General features: G+C 37.5%; 1 protein-coding gene across 4 annotated transcripts in view; it reads left to right on the top strand.

Annotated features, from left to right (window-relative positions):
* The first annotated feature begins 15746 nt into the window (after positions 1-15746).
* The window catches only part of DGKI (diacylglycerol kinase iota), a 99783-nt gene continuing 97242 nt past the window's right edge, over positions 15747-18287 (top strand). For 3 of the 4 annotated variants that reach the window (XM_083859487.1, XM_083859489.1, XM_083859488.1), the window contains exons 1-2: positions 15747-15818; positions 16117-16233. In XM_083859487.1, the coding sequence (XP_083715613.1) occupies positions 16141-16233 (93 nt within the window). In that variant the 5' untranslated portion in view covers positions 15747-15818; positions 16117-16140. Of the gene's footprint in view, positions 16234-18287 lie in introns of all 4 variants that reach the window. The other variant, XM_083859486.1, reaches the window with a different exon arrangement.

An 18287-nucleotide genomic window follows, 5' to 3' on the forward strand; every position in this document is an offset into this window, starting at 1 on the left:
CATTAAAGTGTGCTAAGATGGAGTTAAAATTGAGAGTATATATCAACAGAAAAATATTTGAGGCATTGCTCCTGTTTGCAACATGAATATTTGAAACTCTGAAATCTCAGAGTTAAGGGCGAAACATAATTTAAACATAACAGAAAGATATTTGGGAAAGAAACAACCAAACATATTTGTTTCTGCTCAATAGTCATCTCATAAAGAAAAGGGCCAAAAGTAACAATTTTTGTTTACAAATAATTTTAATTAAGTTTAGATTGATGACCACTAATTTTTCACTAATCATAAGTATCACCCAAATCCATATTGCAAGAAAATTCTTCTCCCTTGCTGAAGTGTTAACAAAGGGAAAAATTTCTTGCTGATTTATTTTAGAGATTTTTCTTAAATAATTTTTTGGTAATGTCAGCAATAGTGGGAGTGGAGAAGGGCTCCATTCCTCCTGTTACAATTAGAGTCACAACTCTTTTGAACTGTAAATTTGCACTGACTGGTTTATTTGTTTGACTGAATAAGTACAGGTGCTTGACATTGCAAACTAAAACAGTCAGGTTTATCTTTATTGCTTTTGAAACTATGCTGACTGCAGTCTGAAGAACAGTGAGTTATGGAGATAGAGGTGGGCGTTAGAAAAATGGTAACTCCTGCTCTATCATTTACTATGCTGGAGCACTTGAAGAAATCTAGTTGAATTAGTGAAATGTGCACAGCAAGTCATGAACACATGCACGTAATTACATGGTTCCCAAACTCCTGGTCCCTGATTTCTTATTTCTCTTCCACTTCACGGGGGATTGTGTGTGGTATTTGTTTTGTATGCAAGAAATGTTTGCTATACTGAAATTATTTTAGTTTGCTGTTAGGGTGGTTATGGATCAGGAGCAATCAAATGAGAGATCTCCATCTGGGGGAGCATATTGACATTGTTTGTCCCCTGTGAGCCAGGCTGCCAGGAAAGCACTGCAGCCACTGCTTCACTGAGCAGGGGCTCTTTTTCCTTCCAGGACACTGAGTTCACACACTTGTGAAGGCTGAGAAGCTGGAAAGGAGAGAGAGTTCACAGTTTTCTTTATTAGGCCACAGTCATTGCTGTTCTATCCACAATGATGGACAGTATCTGTTTTCCACATAGCAAGTCAGAGCAAAATGTGTCAGCCCAAAAGCTGATTTGATGGGTCAGCTGAGGTGCCCTGACACTGAGCTGGCACCAAAAGCATCAGTCCCACTGAAACCATCTTTAACCCACCACTCTTGGTGTCAGATCCAGCAGTTATGTGGTCACAGGGTGAGGCATTTTGCCTGGCTGATTTGGTAGGTGAGACATCTAGTTTTTTGCATTAGCTGAACTGATTTTATGTGTAGCTTTACAGACACAGATTCATCATGAGGAAAATGGCAAGAGCATGAGACAGGCATCTGTGTCTTCAGGGACAGAAAGTGAACAACTGCTTCCTCAGAAGCCATTAAATCCTAAAGCCAACCTAATGACATCAAGTACAAAATATACAAAACTGGCAAACTTCTCATAAAAAAAAAAATATAGTCTGTGTTAAAATATACAAGTGATGGCAGAACCTTTACTGTGGTTTCGCTTTGTGTTAAACAGGATATCATCCTAGAGGTGATAGGAGCTTATTCCAGGGACCACTGTCAGCTTCTGTGTTGATGGGTGGAGATGAGTGCCCTTTTGTCCAGCATATTGTGGAATATTGCCTGTAAATTTTGGAGTAGAAGATACTGTTTTGTTGCAGTTAAAATTCTTCATAGAAATGTATTGATTTTTGTCAAAATTTTCTGTCAGAACTGAAGAAATAATTTGGCTTACAAAAGGTCACAGCACTTCCTTTCACTATATCATCTTGATTTTCATAAGTGGCAAGAGAATATCTCATCATATAAATGACAGACTCCTGTAAAATTTGAAATGGTGAAATTTAAATAATTCTTTTTGGTCTTATTGAGATAAATCAACTGACAAGGAATGGTTTTTGAGGGGAGGCATTTCATCTTGGGCAGTTTCAGCTCTTTTCTCTGATTCAGGATGAAAGATTTTCCTAAAGTCAATTTGCTGGAATTGAAATTGTGAGTTTTCACACACAGTGCTGTGGAATTCTCTGGGACAGTAGGTGTCTGGAGGTGTGCCACTCATACCAGATCAGGTTATTTACATTTTTATTATTTAGTTGTGTTAGAACTCTGTAATAACATGAACTACAGAGGTCATCCTTGTAGACTACTAACTAGTTTCATTTACACATTGATGTAAAGTTAGACATGTAAATCTCTGATACAATCTGGAACAATAGAGAACAAGCAATCTAAACTAGGTTATGGAAATAGGCCACTTTATCTTTAGAAATCCTGATGGCAAGTCATGTGGACCTGGTCCAAATGAAGGAGTGGTTAATCTATTTTTTAATGTAATTTTTATTCCTTGTTGAAAACTCTGTCCCAGGAGCTGTGTGCTTTCTTACTTAGCTTTCAGAGTTGGTCTTTCTGAAGAATTTTTTATATCCGATGAGATTTATCTCTGGGTTATAATGTTGTTTGCACTGTTTTGTCAGCAGAGAACCTGCTCAGGTCAAGCACTCTTTGGTGAGCTCATATCCTGCTGCTGAGGGGAAAATAGCTGCAATATAAGGACACATGAGAGACAGAGTTTACAATCTGAATAATGTACCCTCTAAGAAAGGCTTGAAGAATTTCTTAAGTTAGTGCAAGTTGCTGGAAATTATTTTGCATTATAAAAGTGTTGAAAATATGCAGCTAAACTATTGTGCTCTGGGAATTGGAACATTTCTGATGAAATTAAGGACCTGCAGACAGGTAGACTTCTCACCGGAAAACAGCCAGTGTTGGTTTTGTCCTCTTGTTTTATTGGAAATGAACACCATGGTTGTGGTAGGCACCATGTGCAGCCTTGCATAGGTCCTGGCTGTTGCGGATGCACTCCAGAAAGCAAAGGATTTTGCTACTTCTGCTTTTCTGCATTACCTAAGAACTCATCATAGCCAAAGAAGCAATCTCAATTTATCACTTTGGAACTGACAGTGGTATTTTAAATAAATGATTTTACCCAAGATGGCTATTTCAGAGCATCCTGCTGTCGGACACCATCTGCTTGGTGAGCGTCATCATTTGTGACTTCTGCAGTGTGGGAACCAAATGTCAGACTGTCAAAGTGTTTTCTATTGTGCTCTAATTCTGGCTGAACAGAATTCTTATTTATTCACTTTGCTCAAGTAGTGTACAGTAGACTTTTAGGCATTTTAGTCACACCAGAATTACAAGAAAGTGAAGCCCATAGTCTATCTACTAGAAATCAGATTTCCCTAGAACATGAAGTTGCATAGAATCAAGGTACAAATTTGGTCAAATGGGGCTGTCAAGACAAAGTTAGATGCTAGCCTGTTGATTGCTCCTAATTTTCAGTGTGCTAGGTAGATTCTTTTTATGAGGCCATTCTCAGATGAATGTGTTTTTCTTTCATGTATAAAGTCTAGCTCCTCCTGGCAGTGTAATGTTTTGTTGAAGTGTTCACAAGCAGAGTGTTGACCCAGCTCTTTCAAAGAAAGCATTTCCCCTTGTCTAGTTTATCCCATCACCCTAAAGCTATAGTCTGTATATTATTCTTTACTCCTGTGCTTGGTTCTCAAATTTTTTGTTTCTTCCATCGAAAGTTCATTAGTTGTGGTTTTGTTTCCTCTCTCTGGATTTTCTTTTTCTTTAAAATTCTGTGTACATCTCATGCTTATGAAATCTGAATTCCCAGTTAAACTATGTAGCATGTGGGAAGAGCATCAGCAAATTTTAACTGAAGCATGCTCAAAAATACTTTGGCTTTGATTGGTGACACATCATTTTATTGTCAGCATCCTCTAAGCTGGGATGGTTAGCCAGGGCAATACTGTTATCTGCTATGGCTTTATGTTGCAGAAAACCAAAGCAACACCTGGTAGTGTGGTACTTGGTTTTTGTTTGGCTTTTTTTTTTTTTTTTTAGCTTATTTTAGTTTTCTAAATTCATGTTGAAAATCAGATTTTTTCCCTATATTCTCACATGGCTGAATTTCACAAAACAGATTAACAACTATTTCTTTTTCCCAGGAAAATGCTGTGAATGGAGAGCATCTGTGGCTTGAGACAAATGTTTCTGGGGACCTCTGCTACCTGGGGGAGGAAAGCTGCCAAGTCAAATTCTCAGTGAGTTATTTTCAGGTCTCTTTTTCTCTTTCTGAGCCTGGTTTCAGACTGATACAGTGCTCAGTTGCTTGAGAGCTTGAATTGTTTGCCCATGTTCCAAAAGGAGAGCATAAAGGGCAAAAAGCTGCTGGTAAAGACTTTATTGCTTCAGGAAAAAAGGCCAAACCAGTTTTGATTGACCCATATTATTTACACAGTGAGAATGTATGTAACAAACAGCTTTACTAACATGGTAAAGGAAAAAAAAAAAGGGTAGAATACTGAGGTGTTTCAGGAATATTAAAAATACTAGTCTATTTTACATGAAAATATAGGCAAATATATTACTTGTTGCAGCCTCTGAGAAGAGGGTCTGATCAAATTTCTGCAATTTTAATCACTGCAAGGGTTTGAACTGAATTTTCCAGACTCTTGAATGCACTCACCAGCAATGAGTGCACTCATATTTGGGTGTTTATCTTCTCCTGTTTGGGAATATTCAAGGTTAGTTTTCTCCTATTGAAGCTTTTCTGCTGTCTATGGAAATGTTTCATTGGACTGATCTCAGGTATTTAAGTATCTGTTCTTTGACTGTTCCAGTCTATATCAGGAGCTCTTTTTGCCTAGTGTTTTGTTTAAATTGCTTCATCAAAAGAGAAGAAAATACCAAGCCCCTCTAAATCTGATATTTAGGAAGCTTGGGAAGAGAGTGGGGATCCTGTGTTCATGTCCTTGATTTGAAACAGTGATTTAAGGGAATATCCTAGCCTTTGGACTGAAAAGGTTAAAGGGAACTCCTCTTCTCTGGGATGTTTGTAGTTACCATCTGTCACTCTTCATGATACTGTCTTTCTGCTTTTATTGCCATCCTCCCTAATGGCCCCTCCCCATGCCACCTTCAGAGTATTTAATTCAAATCAAAACGTTTTGATTCACTTATCACCCCCAGTTTTCAGAGCAATGTGATCCAAAATGCTAGTGCTTTCCATAGCACAAATTTAATATCCCTCTCCTACAACTTCCCAAGTAAATGGGTTACATTACGGTATATGGCATTAAGGCCAAACCTGAGAAGCCTATGGCTCCTTCAGAATACTGAAGCAAAGCCCCAGCTGCTGCTGATTATGTGGTAGTGCTCAAAGGAAGTGCCACTGTCACCGTGTGTTTGCTGTGCACTTGCAGTCGTCCTGGTGTACTGAGTTCTGGCATAAGCTGGACACAGGATTTGTTTGGCTGAATGGACCTTTGGTCTGACCCAGTGTGACAGTTCCTGTGCTCTCAGCAGAAGTTTGACCCTCTAAAACCGATCAAATTCTTTCTTCTGATTTAGTGCATTGAAAGTAACATGGAAATTTAGTAAGATGTTGCATATGATTTTCACAGAGATAAACATACTTGGTAAACGCAGAGGTAAAAAACTTGCTTTATGTTACCAAGTCACAAAATATGTGAAAACCTAGTCTGCTATACAATATCATGATTCTCCAAGTGAAACACTAGAACACCATGTACATGTGAACATGTACAGTTATGGTGTATCTGTATCCAGATAGTTATGAGAATCAATAAAATTATTATAACTATTGCATAATGTGAGCTGAAGCGGTGTTCCCTGTTTTTTTAATGAGCTTATTTAAAATATGTTGAAAATTATAAAGAAATAATTTCTTAGAGATTTAAATGGACATGAATAAATTGAATGTAAAAAATCCAAAGCAAACAAATCTCAACTTAATGTGTATTTATAAATCTTCTATACTTCAAGCACAAATCTGTAAGTTAAATTTCTACAAAGATTAATTCCAAGCTAATTAATTAAATTGAGTTTATGGAAGTAAAACAAGTAAATACATTCTCTCTTCTGGATGTATTCTTTTGCCTTTGATATTCCTTGGCCCAGGGGATTCAATGGAAATTATTTCAAAAGCTCTACTGAAATTAATAAAACTAACCAGAATAATGGAGAATTTTGTCCCTGCTGTAACATTTCATAAGCTTCTAACAGCATTCTCTAAGAATTTTATCATTCTCTGCTAAAACGATCCAAGTATTTTTCTGCAAGGCAATGGTCAGGCCCATCAAATTAAGTGTTTTATGATAAGTATGAAATAACTTCTTGCAAACCGATCTGAGTTCTCTGATTTGTACATGCAGTTTTTCTCCTCTTTGCTTGTGCAGTTTTTCTCCTCTTTGCTCATCATCTTCGTAAGATGCTCACTTGTAGAGTTATGCTCTGCAGTGGTAACCTCATCCCTTACCTACAGGGAGGCATTCTCTTCTACTTCACAAGCTGGACTGCTGTGGCTGGGTTTTTTTCTCAAAGTTCATGTTTTAACCAGAAGAGCTTCAGGTCTTTTTCATTTATTCATTTATTTAGTACACAACTGAGAGCACCAAAGGAGGGGAAAAAAAAAAAAAAAAAAAAAAAGATGTGTTGCATAGGGAGCGAAAAATCTCCTGTTTTTCAGCTGACTTTGTTTGCCTCCTGGGACTAGCTCACCTCCATACACGCCCGTGTCCTTTTCCTGTTGCAGAAGTCTGCCCTGCGGAGGAAGTGCGCTGCCTGCAAGATCGTGGTCCACAACGCCTGCATGGAGCAGCTAGAGAAGGTGAGACATTGCCATCTTCTGGAGCCTGACGTAACCAACACGCTTTTAATCCTTTTAGTGAGGTTTCAGCCTGGAAAACACTTTAAGCCAAATTACATTTTCACAGCTGTTTTAACGACGTACTTGTGAACAAAACTTGGCTTAAAATTCCACTTTTTTTTTTCTTTTAAAGTATATTTTTTCAAACCTCAAACCCAACAAAATCCAAAACCAGACAAAGAACAAAAACTACAGAATGCTTTCACACTTTCAATGTTTAAAAAAGAAATTGCCTCTACTTCTAGATTAAAAATTGAAGCTAGAAAATGGAGTTTCCTGCAATGTACAAAATTGACCTTTTACAATTCCCCAACTAAAGCCAGCATAATTCATTAAATGACAGCTATACTTGCTATGAGCTGTGCAGTGTAAGATGCTAGTGTGAACTTTACCCCTTGTATTTACTAGACCATACTGTTTTCTCTTCAAATCTTCAGAATTCAAGTTTTTGTCTGTAAAATGGAAAACATCAAACCTTTCCTTTATACTACTGTTATTTCTGTGAGCATCTGTCCTGCTTCTCATTTCCTTCAAGGATCCTTGATCACACCCAGGCACCTACAGAATATCTGTTACTGATTTTAGTCTTCCCCTCAGAGGTTTGTCTTCATTATGCCCAACTGGAAATGTGCTAAAGAAATCTCCACCCTTTTCATTCCTGGTGGGATATGTGCAAAGAAATATGTGTGGGAATTTCCCCATTGCTTTCATTAGAGCTTCATTTTCACTCCTACATGTTTAACAATGTTGTTCTTCATAAAAGAGGCTGATGCAAAACAAATTTATAGCAGCAATCCTATAAGGAAAGGGCTTTTTCCTTTCCAAGTGTTTGGACTCATGTTGACAAATCCCACAGTGATTGCCATAATACCAAGATAGAGAGGTACCATTTCCACCCCCGATGCTTTTATCCACAGTGAAATTAACATTAGCACATGCTTTCAGCACAAAATGTTACCAGTGAATTTTTTATGACTTCCTCCATCACCAGCAGTGCTGACTTTCCACAGCCCAGCAAGTTGGTGGCATTGCCAGCCAGAGAAAATGAGCACTTAGATAAAACCCAGCTTCTCTGTGCTCTTTTGGAGACCACGAAATCCTCCTCTTGGCAGAGGGCTGTTATAAAGTCTGTAAAGTGTAAAACTAGCACATAAGTCTTCTGCTTGGCCCTTTCTGCAAAGGTGAACATTTTAAGCAAAATAAATATAAAATTTACAGCCTGCCATGACTGAACAGGGAAACAACAAATTGCAATTTCAGGTGAAGAGCAATGGGAAAAGATTAATATTACAACACTTTTTGTTTCTTTATAGTTACTAGGTATTTTGTTTACTTCTTTTTTTGTGTGCTTTTCTTTTTAATAATTATTTTAATTTTTCTCCCTAGAGCTATTATTTTGAAGGCAAAAATTAAATGAGGAAAGAACTTATTTATTTAGGGAGAGTTGTATTTAAATTTGGAGAAACTTGGTTATGCTACCTTTGTAACAAAACCATAGGTGTGCATTATCTTCAAATGTTTAATTCTTTGAAGGACAGTCAACTTAAACTTGAATTTGTTTAATTTAGTGCATCCTTATTCACATACCCTTTAGACTTTTGCAGGCCTCTCTCTTCTTCAGTGTGTTTTTTAATGTCTACATCCCTCTACTCTCATTTCTATTATTTTTCTTTTCTCAAAACGTTATTTTTTTTTTCTCACAGGACTGCCTTCTTTTTTATAAAATACTCTTTTTCTCTTCACCTTTCTCAAAATGTTTTCGATTCATGAGAGCTCCTGTTGCCCTTTTTGGAGGGGCAACACCACTGCATGGAGCAGTACAGTGCTCCCCAAATGATTTGTGGTTGGGGAGGTGGATGAAAACATCCTTGTCTAAGGAAACGGTAGAAATCTATAAGAATTTGCATTATTTATGTAAATGTCATTCTCTCCACAGATTTTGTTTGTGAAGACATAAAGATAGGATATGAAAAAAGGTCTTACAGAGTGAAATTCCCAGCACTTACTAACTTTTGAGACCTAAGCTGAAGTGTGCATTTGTTTGCAAATGATCTTCACAAAACCAAAACAGATAAAATGTTTTCCTTCTAGAAGGAGGAGGCAATTTAACTATTGGAACTGAGTAGGTAGCAATAGCATTAGTGATGATGGGGGCTGTGTAGAGGTCTAGAAAAGAGAATTAATATGGCCTATGAAAAGAGATTTTTCTGACATATAAGTAAGTTAGTTTTTCACCTAGTAAAGCTAATATTTTAATAGATAATAAATACTTTGGAAGTCTAGCCTAGATCAAAATATTGGAATAAATTTTCTTTCAGCTCACTTTAAATTCTAACAGTTTTATTTCAATGCCAGATTAATTTTCGCTGCAAACCAACTTTCCGAGAAGGAGGTTCCAGATCTCCAAGAGAAGTAAGTAATGGACAAATGATGATCACTTTTCATTTGATGTGTACTGATCCCCCTGGTGTGCAGCTGTAGGAGTGCTTTTAGATTGAGAGAAATCTTAGAGAGAGAATTGGTTCCCAGTGGAACATGTTCCCGTCTCCAGAATAAATGTAAGATGAATTCTAGCTGAAGCACTCTATTACTTACACTGACAGAAACCATTTCACCTTTTTGTTGTCTTTTGCCCATTCATTCAGTTAGTCTTTTTATTTTTTTTCTTCCTGGCCTTAGAGCTAGTATTTTTATTTTTTAAAAAACATATTTCCCTCTCCTTTCAGTTCTTTTCTCTTAGGTGTGATGGGGTGGATTTTTTTGTGTTGTGGGTTTTTTTTTTTTTTCTTTTTTTTTTTTTTCCCCTCTCTAGCAGTATCTGAAATATAAAATCAAACATTTAAAACCCTGAATACTGAGGAAGTAGTTCTGGCCTCATTCCAACGTGGATAAAGAAAACACCACCTTGTCCTTATTCCTCCTACAGTTTTGGTGGGTTTTGAGGTTTCCTGAAGTGCTTGCTGCACATTTTGCTCCAGGAATTAGTCTGTTGGCTGAAGGGGCTTTTTCTTTGGGGTCTGTTAACCAATTTCACATAGATGGTATGTGAGTGCAAGGTGAAGAAGAGATGGATTGAGTGCAAGGTGCCAATGCTTCCTGTAATACATCTTTTTGTCCCTGTTTGCAGAACTTTGTGCGGCATCACTGGGTGCACCGGCGGAGGCAGGAGGGTAAATGTAAGCAGTGTGGAAAGGTAAGATTTCCAGCACAGCACAAGCATGACACAAGGCATGTAGGAATTCAGGGTAGCCAGTAGGTCCTTTTAGTCACTGCCCTTTTTTTTCTATCACAAGCACTTGGCCTTTTTTAATAGCTAATGACAATGTTGAGCATGTTGAGATGTTGAGCATTACTGATTCCCACATGGGAAGGGAAAGGCAGCTGCATCTGCAGGAATGCGCACATCATTTGTCCTGGGAGGTTGTGGTGTATTGGCTGCTGAAAATGTGGAGGAGGAAAGCTGTGACTCCTTGAGCCTTTTTAATTGCTAAGCTAACCCTGTACTAATACGATGTTCTTGCAGTGCTGTCCTCTGTGCCAAAATTGTTATGGCCTATTTTTAGGCTCCTGGAAAAGAAAGGCTGTTCTTTCTTTTTGCCCCAGCAGCCTCTAAGATTTGTGACTGCTTTATGTTTCCTCTGCTTCATAGATTGTAAAAGTTTATTTCTAAAAAAGTATAAAAAGGTGGAAGTTTAGCTACTGAAAGTCTTTCTTCTGAAATATTATGAAACCCTGAAATATACCAAGAGATACTTAAGAATTAAATTAACAGGGATTTAATTGCCTTTCTCCGGCACTATATTCTACTTTTCCTCCCTCTTTCCAACTAGTAAGACAGACCATGTCTCGTCTCCATGGCACAGCACTTCATTCAGAGGAAAATGAGATTTGTATCGGGATAATCATGCAGATTGTCAGCTACTAGCTGCAGCAGGAAATGCAATAAAAACGTGATGCCCTTTTATAGCAAGTACCATGGCAATGGTGCAGCAAGGCAGCTTGCACACAGCATTCTTAGGGTATGACTTTGCCACCCTTCTCTGTCTTCTTGGCCTGGACATCCCCTACAGGCATTTGGAGTTGATTTTGCAATGAGAGTACTTACTAGGTATCATATCAAAACCTGTGCTGGGTATGTTCCCATGGGCAGCCTTGGTTGATATAAGTCTTCAAATCCAACCATCAAAGAGAGAATATAGAGAAGTTCAGAGAAAATCTCAGTTTTTCCCTTAAATAAGAAATATTTGGTTAAGAACAACATGAGTATGCTGTAGTAGAATTGTTCTTTGCCAGGAAAATTATAACAAAAAAACCCCAACCAAATAAACAAACAAAAAACCCATTTATATTTATTGGTCAAGCAGTCTCCTATCACAGCAAAATGCATGTACTCTGCTATAACATTCCAAAAACCTCCAAGTAAGAGCCACCTTTATTATTCTCTTGTCTTGCAAGAAAAGGGAAACTCATTGAAACAGAATGACAGTAAATTTAAAAAAAAATTAAATTTAAAATAAAAAAGTATTTCTCATGGAATACTTAAGGATTCTGGTAGATCTCATTGTTGTGTAACAGTCCTATCCCATGCCTGAAATGAGATGGTTAAGTATGTTAATGATCATTAATTACAGTTAAAAAAGAGTTTTCAGGATGTACCCATCTCTTGTTTCAAATCATAAGCAAGTGGATAGGAATTAATGCACTCCATATCCTTGGCATAGCTTTTATATTCTGTGTACCATTATGTGCCACGGCCGACACTGAAAAATTGAGCACACAGGGGTCTGTCAATGTTCCACCTTTAATCAGAAGTGCAGTTTGAAAGAATTTTTTCCTTGTTATCATCACTTACAGTAGTCCACATGTGGGACAATCTTGTAACAAATGAACTGAATTCCTTTTAGATTAAACTTAATTGAAAGTTCACTATGGAGTTACTGGCGGGAATTCAGTCCACAGGACCAGACTACAGCTCATCCAAAGTAAAATTATCTGACAATGCTTGTGTATAATCTCTTAAGTAGTAAGAGAACCTGTGCTACCTTGTTACACATTACTTGCTAGTGCAAATACAGCTTATATAAACTCATCTAGGCTTTAGATTTTTTTACTCTTCTTCCCAAGGGTGATTCCACTGATTTATTGCTGAAGTATTATATAGAGAAATTGGTACAAGGGAAGAGGACCTGGAATGTGCAGTGTAACCAAGCAATCTATATCTGTCTTTGTCTCATGAATTTCCAGAAACGGTGCCTTTGTAGTTAACAGTCAATGGTAATCTCTTTCCTGTGGTCTTGCCGTGTTGAACCTTGAATTCGTGTAAAGTTGTAGCATTTACAACATCCTTTAGCCAGAAATTCCTGAACTTAACTACATGCTATGTGAACTATATTTGACTGTTTCAAACCTGTCACACATTAGCTGTTTTTCCTAATGCTTCATAGCCGTTGTGTTGGAAGGGTTGGCAATTAAGTGTTCCCAAGCCATGGCACCTACACCTACATCATTCATGATGTTTCAGAATTCTTCTCTTTCTCGTGAAGACGTGGTGGGAAAAAAGACGGTTTCATAGCTGTTAGCTGTTTGTCACCTGGCATCACCAGAGCAATCAGGATAATTTTTTAATCTTTCTATAATATGACGTAAAAATGCTCAGACCATGTGGTCCAGCATCCATTTCTTAACTATGTGCAGTAATACAAGCTTAAGAATGAATGAAATGGAATCTTTTTGTCATATGCTTCCAGTTAGGAGTGGCTGAGGGGTTTTCTGAGACTGAGAGCACATTTTGGACCATAATGATAAACAAATACTATTTCTTTAACCTTCTGTGGTGTCCAGAGTGGGACGTCTTCCATACAGATGCAGTGGGTGTCTACAGTGTCCCTGGTCCCTTTAAAGGCCTTTGGATTGATGCAGAGCTGAATATAAAGTTAAGACTGAAATTTCTAGTGCTTGAAAAGCCATTCCAGTTCTTTTTTATTTTAGCAGAGCTCATCAACCAAATGCTTCTGTTGCAGTCTATATTCAAGTTGTAATAATACCTGTCTCTCCTACATTTATGTTGCATTAGGGTATCTCTAAGAGTACTGAAAAGAGAAAATCTTTTGTAGGAAATTACTTGCAAAAATTATTATTAGTAGCCCTAACACTGGTGGGAAAATAGTCTTTAATAATAAACCCTTCTGATGATATAAATAAAACATATCAGAACTAGTAATCCCTATGGGCTGTCTTTGGTGTGCAGTGTCTATGTTAATTTGTACTTTAATCCAGACTATTCAGACAGCTTGAATTATGAACACAAGCTTGTTTTGTGGACATTCAAATGCTCTTTTCCTACGTGTACATTTTTTTCTGGTGTGCACAACTGTTTATTTCTACAGGAGCAGTTTACAACATGGGGCTCCATGCATTGTGGAGGGATTGGCTGCTGGAGAATCAGTGCTAATTATACACTCTTAGGCTGATGTTCTCAAAAATATGAAATTGATTTTCTATCTCAAAATTTCTAATTTGGTGCAGAAGACCTCCTTGCACGATTGAAGACATCAAGAAATCAGTGTTCCTTCTCACTCAGAGAAGGCAGAAAATATGAGTCCTAGTGAAATACGGAGAGTTTCTATGTTTCAGTCCAATAGTCCCTGTTAAATCTCACTGTGACTTACAATGCATGGTTTATTTTACCAGTTTTATCAATTACTTTATTTGTAAAGCTAGGTTTAAAATAAATGCTGTCTTACATGAAACTTGTATCCTTAGGAAGAATTCGCTCACATTTGTAAAGCAATCTGAGTGAGGAAAGTGGTGGTTTTTTGCTCCTTATCATTAATGTTTTTATTGCTGTATCATTTTCTCTAATGACTCCCTAAAAGCCAAATGACTTACTAAATAAAGGAAAAATGATCCATCTAGAACCAGACAAGCTGCTCAGTCCATATGTTTAAAATGCACAGCTGATGGGCTGTGGGATTAATGTACTGAATTTAGACTTTTATTATTGGAGATTCTGGGAGAGAAGAATTTCCCCCCTGGATGTTACACAGCAGAAAAAGCCAAAACAATTTGTGTCCATGAGGGACTGAAATAATTCTTTTTTATTTTAATGCACTTTGGAACAAGGAGGAGTAAGATTTGTGAGAAACATTGTGAAGCAATAGAGTAAGTAAATGAGGAAAGAGTGTTTTTTGTCCAGTGTCAGACCTCAGTTCCTGCACTTGCATCACAGTTATTGTCTCTCTGTTCTTATGCCCACACCGAATGGCAAACAAGATGTACCCAGCTAGAAATATATGGCCAGCTTGTCTTTGTTAAGCCACTTCACTACACTCCACTGCTAAACCTGAATAGGCCAGATCACTGTCATTATGAAGAATCTACTATTTGAATTTCTCTGAATGTAAACCCTGAGGCATTAGGAGAAGGATTGAAACAAAACCCCAAAAATCTAGCCAGAGGTGACACAAGCTTTTTCAGGAGTTAGTCTTGGTAATGAGGTCCATGTGGCAAACTGGTTTGAGTACATGCTGGGGACACCTGTACATGAAGCTGCAAGATGTACTTCTGCTTTCTAGGCAGGCAGGTAGAGCCTGCTCCCCTTCTGAGTATCAAGATAATTGTCCTCAGCCACCCTGTGTAGGCAGATTGTGGCTCAATCCCTCACTTAAGAAGACCAAGGCATATATGCATGGTTTTTTTGTTGTTTATTTAATTCTCCTTCTTGGTGCGCTTGATCTTGTCATTTCACTGAGCATTAATAGGCTCATTTGTCCCGCAGGATAAGGACTTTAATAACAGAAGCAGTGAGGCAATACCAGTTATAAATCAGTTTGTAACTTTTTTTGCATTGGGTCTTGGGCATTGTCCAGCATGTAGGAGGTTTAGGTATTACTCAGCTTGTTGAAGGTAAAAATTGGCTTACAAATTCATCACTTGGTAGAGAGATTGAATTAGAAAATCCTGGGTGGTGATAGGCTACTTACAGAGGTAGAGAGAGGATTGATGGAAGGCCATGAATAAAGGATGCAACCAACTGCAAATCTGAAATCTAAGTAGTAAAGGCAACTGTGACAAACTGTTCACTGAAATTGTGAACTTTTTATCTCTCCAGACATCAACCCAAATCTATTTTTTTCTCTGACTAAAAAAGCTTTAACTCAGCTCAAAATTACAGACTGTATCTTATTATTTATTGCCTGTGTTACATGCAGAAGGATATATATGACCCAATTGTCTTTTCCAGCCTTAAAACTTACAGCAAAGTCATATTGCATTCTACAGAAAGAAGCTCCTTTCTAGGAGAATAAAATCACATTTTCTGGTTTGTGAAGGCTTTTCTTCTTTCAAAATATAAAGAAATATTTTATTTTAATTGTGTCATCTGAATCAGACCACACTGAGTTTTTGGAACTTACTGGAAAGATTTTAATCAGAGTCAGTTCAACAAAACTATAAACCTAATTACTTTATTTCTCTGTCAGAACTTTCCCAGAGAGACATTGTAGTTAATTTATTTTTATCATAAAAAAAGAAGCAATTCTACTCTGTAGTAAAAAAAACCCCAACAAATTCTTGTTTATATTTAAAACAAACAAGGCTGCAATGACAGAACACTTTGTTCAACAGAATATCTGAAACTTTCAGGTCTGCAGAGATCCATTAAAAATTAAAATAGACATTTTTTAACCTATTTATTTAATTGTTTTTAACTGCAAAAAAAATTAAGGGAAAACATAAAATCCTTTTAAAAGTATTGTGTGAATATATCCAGTGGAAGAACCTTCTGTTACCTCCTGTAATTGTTTTATGCCCCAATAATCTGCTTGCCTAGCACACTCACCTGGATAGAGTTAGAGGAATATATTTTCTTATAGTCAAGAGGAATTTAATCCTTTTTTCCCTCTGGTTATTCTAGGGCTTTCAGCAGAAATTCTCCTTCCATAGTAAAGAGATTGTGGCCATCAGTTGTTCCTGGTGCAAGCTGGCGGTAAGTGGAAAATACTTTAGGAGACTGTGGTCTGGGTTTAACTAGGAGTGATTGTGAGGATTTTTTGGTTTGTTGGTTGGGTGCTTTTGTTTGTCTTGGTTTGTTTTTATTTGCATTTTTTTTTAAGACTGTGTAGCTTAGGAAGATCATCTTTAGTTACATGTCCATGCTTTGAAGTACTTGAAAATGGTGGAGTTGGGAATATTTCTCCAGTTTTTGTACCATCACCCTCTTCTCCAGGCATCCCTTTTGTCTTTCTTGTCCTCTTTCTTGACTCTACCCTTTCCTTCTCTTCCAGTTTCATAACAAAGTCACCTGTTTCATGCTACATCACATTGAGGAGCCATGTTCCCTGGGGGCTCATGCTGCTGTCATTGTGCCTCCCACCTGGATCATTAAGGTGAAGAAACCTCAGGTAACTGCATGCTGACGTCTGTTTCTGAAGCTGTCTGGCTGTGCAGGGCCTGTCTGGCTGTGCAGGGCCAGCCTGGCTTCTCTGCTTGGTCCTCCTTCACCAAGGCATGCTTGTTCAACCCTGTCAATATCCCTGAAACCTAGCATACATCCATGGTGGTTATGAACCTGTATCCTCTTTCTCCTCCATCAAGTCCTTCAGTAAATTTCCCTGTTTGAGATGATTAGCAACAAACATGACTTGTTCTGAGCTAATTCAGCTCAGAGTTGTTCCTGTGAGTTCAGCAAGCATACTGCAAGACATCCCCCATGTGGCAGGCAGTCAAGCATGTTTCATTTAATAGAGCTGAGCAAATACAGGGAGAAACTTCACAAACATTTCCTTGAAGTGCAGTAGGACTTGCTGTGTCTGGACTGGCATCCCTCTGAATTTGCCTTTAATAGACATGTAAAGAATCAGGTCTTACACCAGTGCCTGCACAGTCAGCAGTAAACCCACATGCTCATTGTGTTGCACATAACAGCATTGGACTTCAAAACTTCTGTGATGGATGTGGTAGGTCTTGGAGAAGGTAATTCACTGCTGGACACAACAGGAAAAAAAATGTCCAAAAGAGAGCTGGCCAAAAATTAAAAGGGGGTTCACATTATGCAAGAATAATTTTTTTCTTTGAAAGTCTGTTTTTACTTCAAGTTGAACTGAAAGAAGCAAGCACTGAACATATCAAAGAATCAGAAATAGTTAGTTGTTTTTTTTTTTTTATTTCAGAGTAATATTCTTTATTTCAGTCCATCCTTGGGAAGTGACCTGGGCTTTTTGACTCTGCCTCCTGGCTGTCAAGGAGAAGCTAAGAAGTTGAGGCTGTAGCCAAGGCACTAAAAGTATTTAATGAAACTGGAAAAAGGCCTGAGGCCTAAATTGTGACACCGTCTTTAGTTCCAGTTTAGGGATGTGACAGATTTGGACATGAGTAGGAAACTGGTTGTTAAAGACAAGAGGCAGAGGGAAGGGAAAATAAATGGATAGAGTAACCAAAAAGTCAATAGAAGAGGCCTCTATTTCTCCTTTAAGTCAAGAGAGAGCATTGTGAGATTCCTAGCCACCTCCACTCTGAGAAAAAAGGCTTTTTGCCATTTGTAGATTTCCCTCATATTCTTTCTCTGTTTTACTCAGTCTCCTCCAGAGAAATAATTTGTTCTCCTTTGTTGAGGAATGTTGGCTTGGACTTAATATCCTTGGCCAATTTTCAGCAACTGTGTGGTATTTGACAGATGTATCCATGTTTGACCTTATTAAAAGAAGCTTTTCTTTAATAATTTAAATTTTTATACTTTTTTAAGTAAAACAAACAAACAAACAAAAAAACCCAACCAACCAACCAAACAAACAAACAAAACCACAAAAGCAAAACCCCCCAAAAAACCCCCCCAAAAAACCACCCAAAAAATGAACAAATGGAAAAAGAACCCAAATCGCCCCCCAGCCAAACCCTGATGTGTAATTTTCTTTTGATTTATCTTTTGCCCAAAGCAGGGTACCTTCCTTATAATATCTGTAGAGAATTTGCTTTCTTGTCCATTTTTTTTACAACTTCAAATTTAAAAAGAAATCTACTCTAGATAATTATAATTTATGGAAAAAAATCTTTTAAATAAAGGCTTAAAATGTTAGACTAAAAGAAAATATCTGTTAGCTTTGTATGCCTGAGTCATGACTGCAGAGAAAGTACTTCATTATTAACTCACATCTCTAGTCCTTGAAATTCATAGTCAGTAGCATGCAAAACCTTATCTTGAGTAGCTGAAGCATTAAATAGATCAAAATTGTATTTTACACAGACAATGGATGCATTTCCATGAATCTTCCTAATAGCATCCATTGGAGTTATGGGAAAGGCATCCTTATTACTTTAGAAACTAGTGATGCATCTTTTGGATGTGTTTTCAGATTTTTGGCAAGAACTCTTGTTCTCTTATTTATTGTTTTCTTATGAAATACTTTTCCTCTCCTGCTGTTTCTGGCCAGCTCTACTTCTATGTATTATGACCTTCTTC

Source organism: Zosterops lateralis (genome assembly GCF_965231275.1).
Source record: "Zosterops lateralis genome assembly, chromosome: 4".
NCBI lineage: Eukaryota > Metazoa > Chordata > Aves > Passeriformes > Zosteropidae > Zosterops > Zosterops lateralis.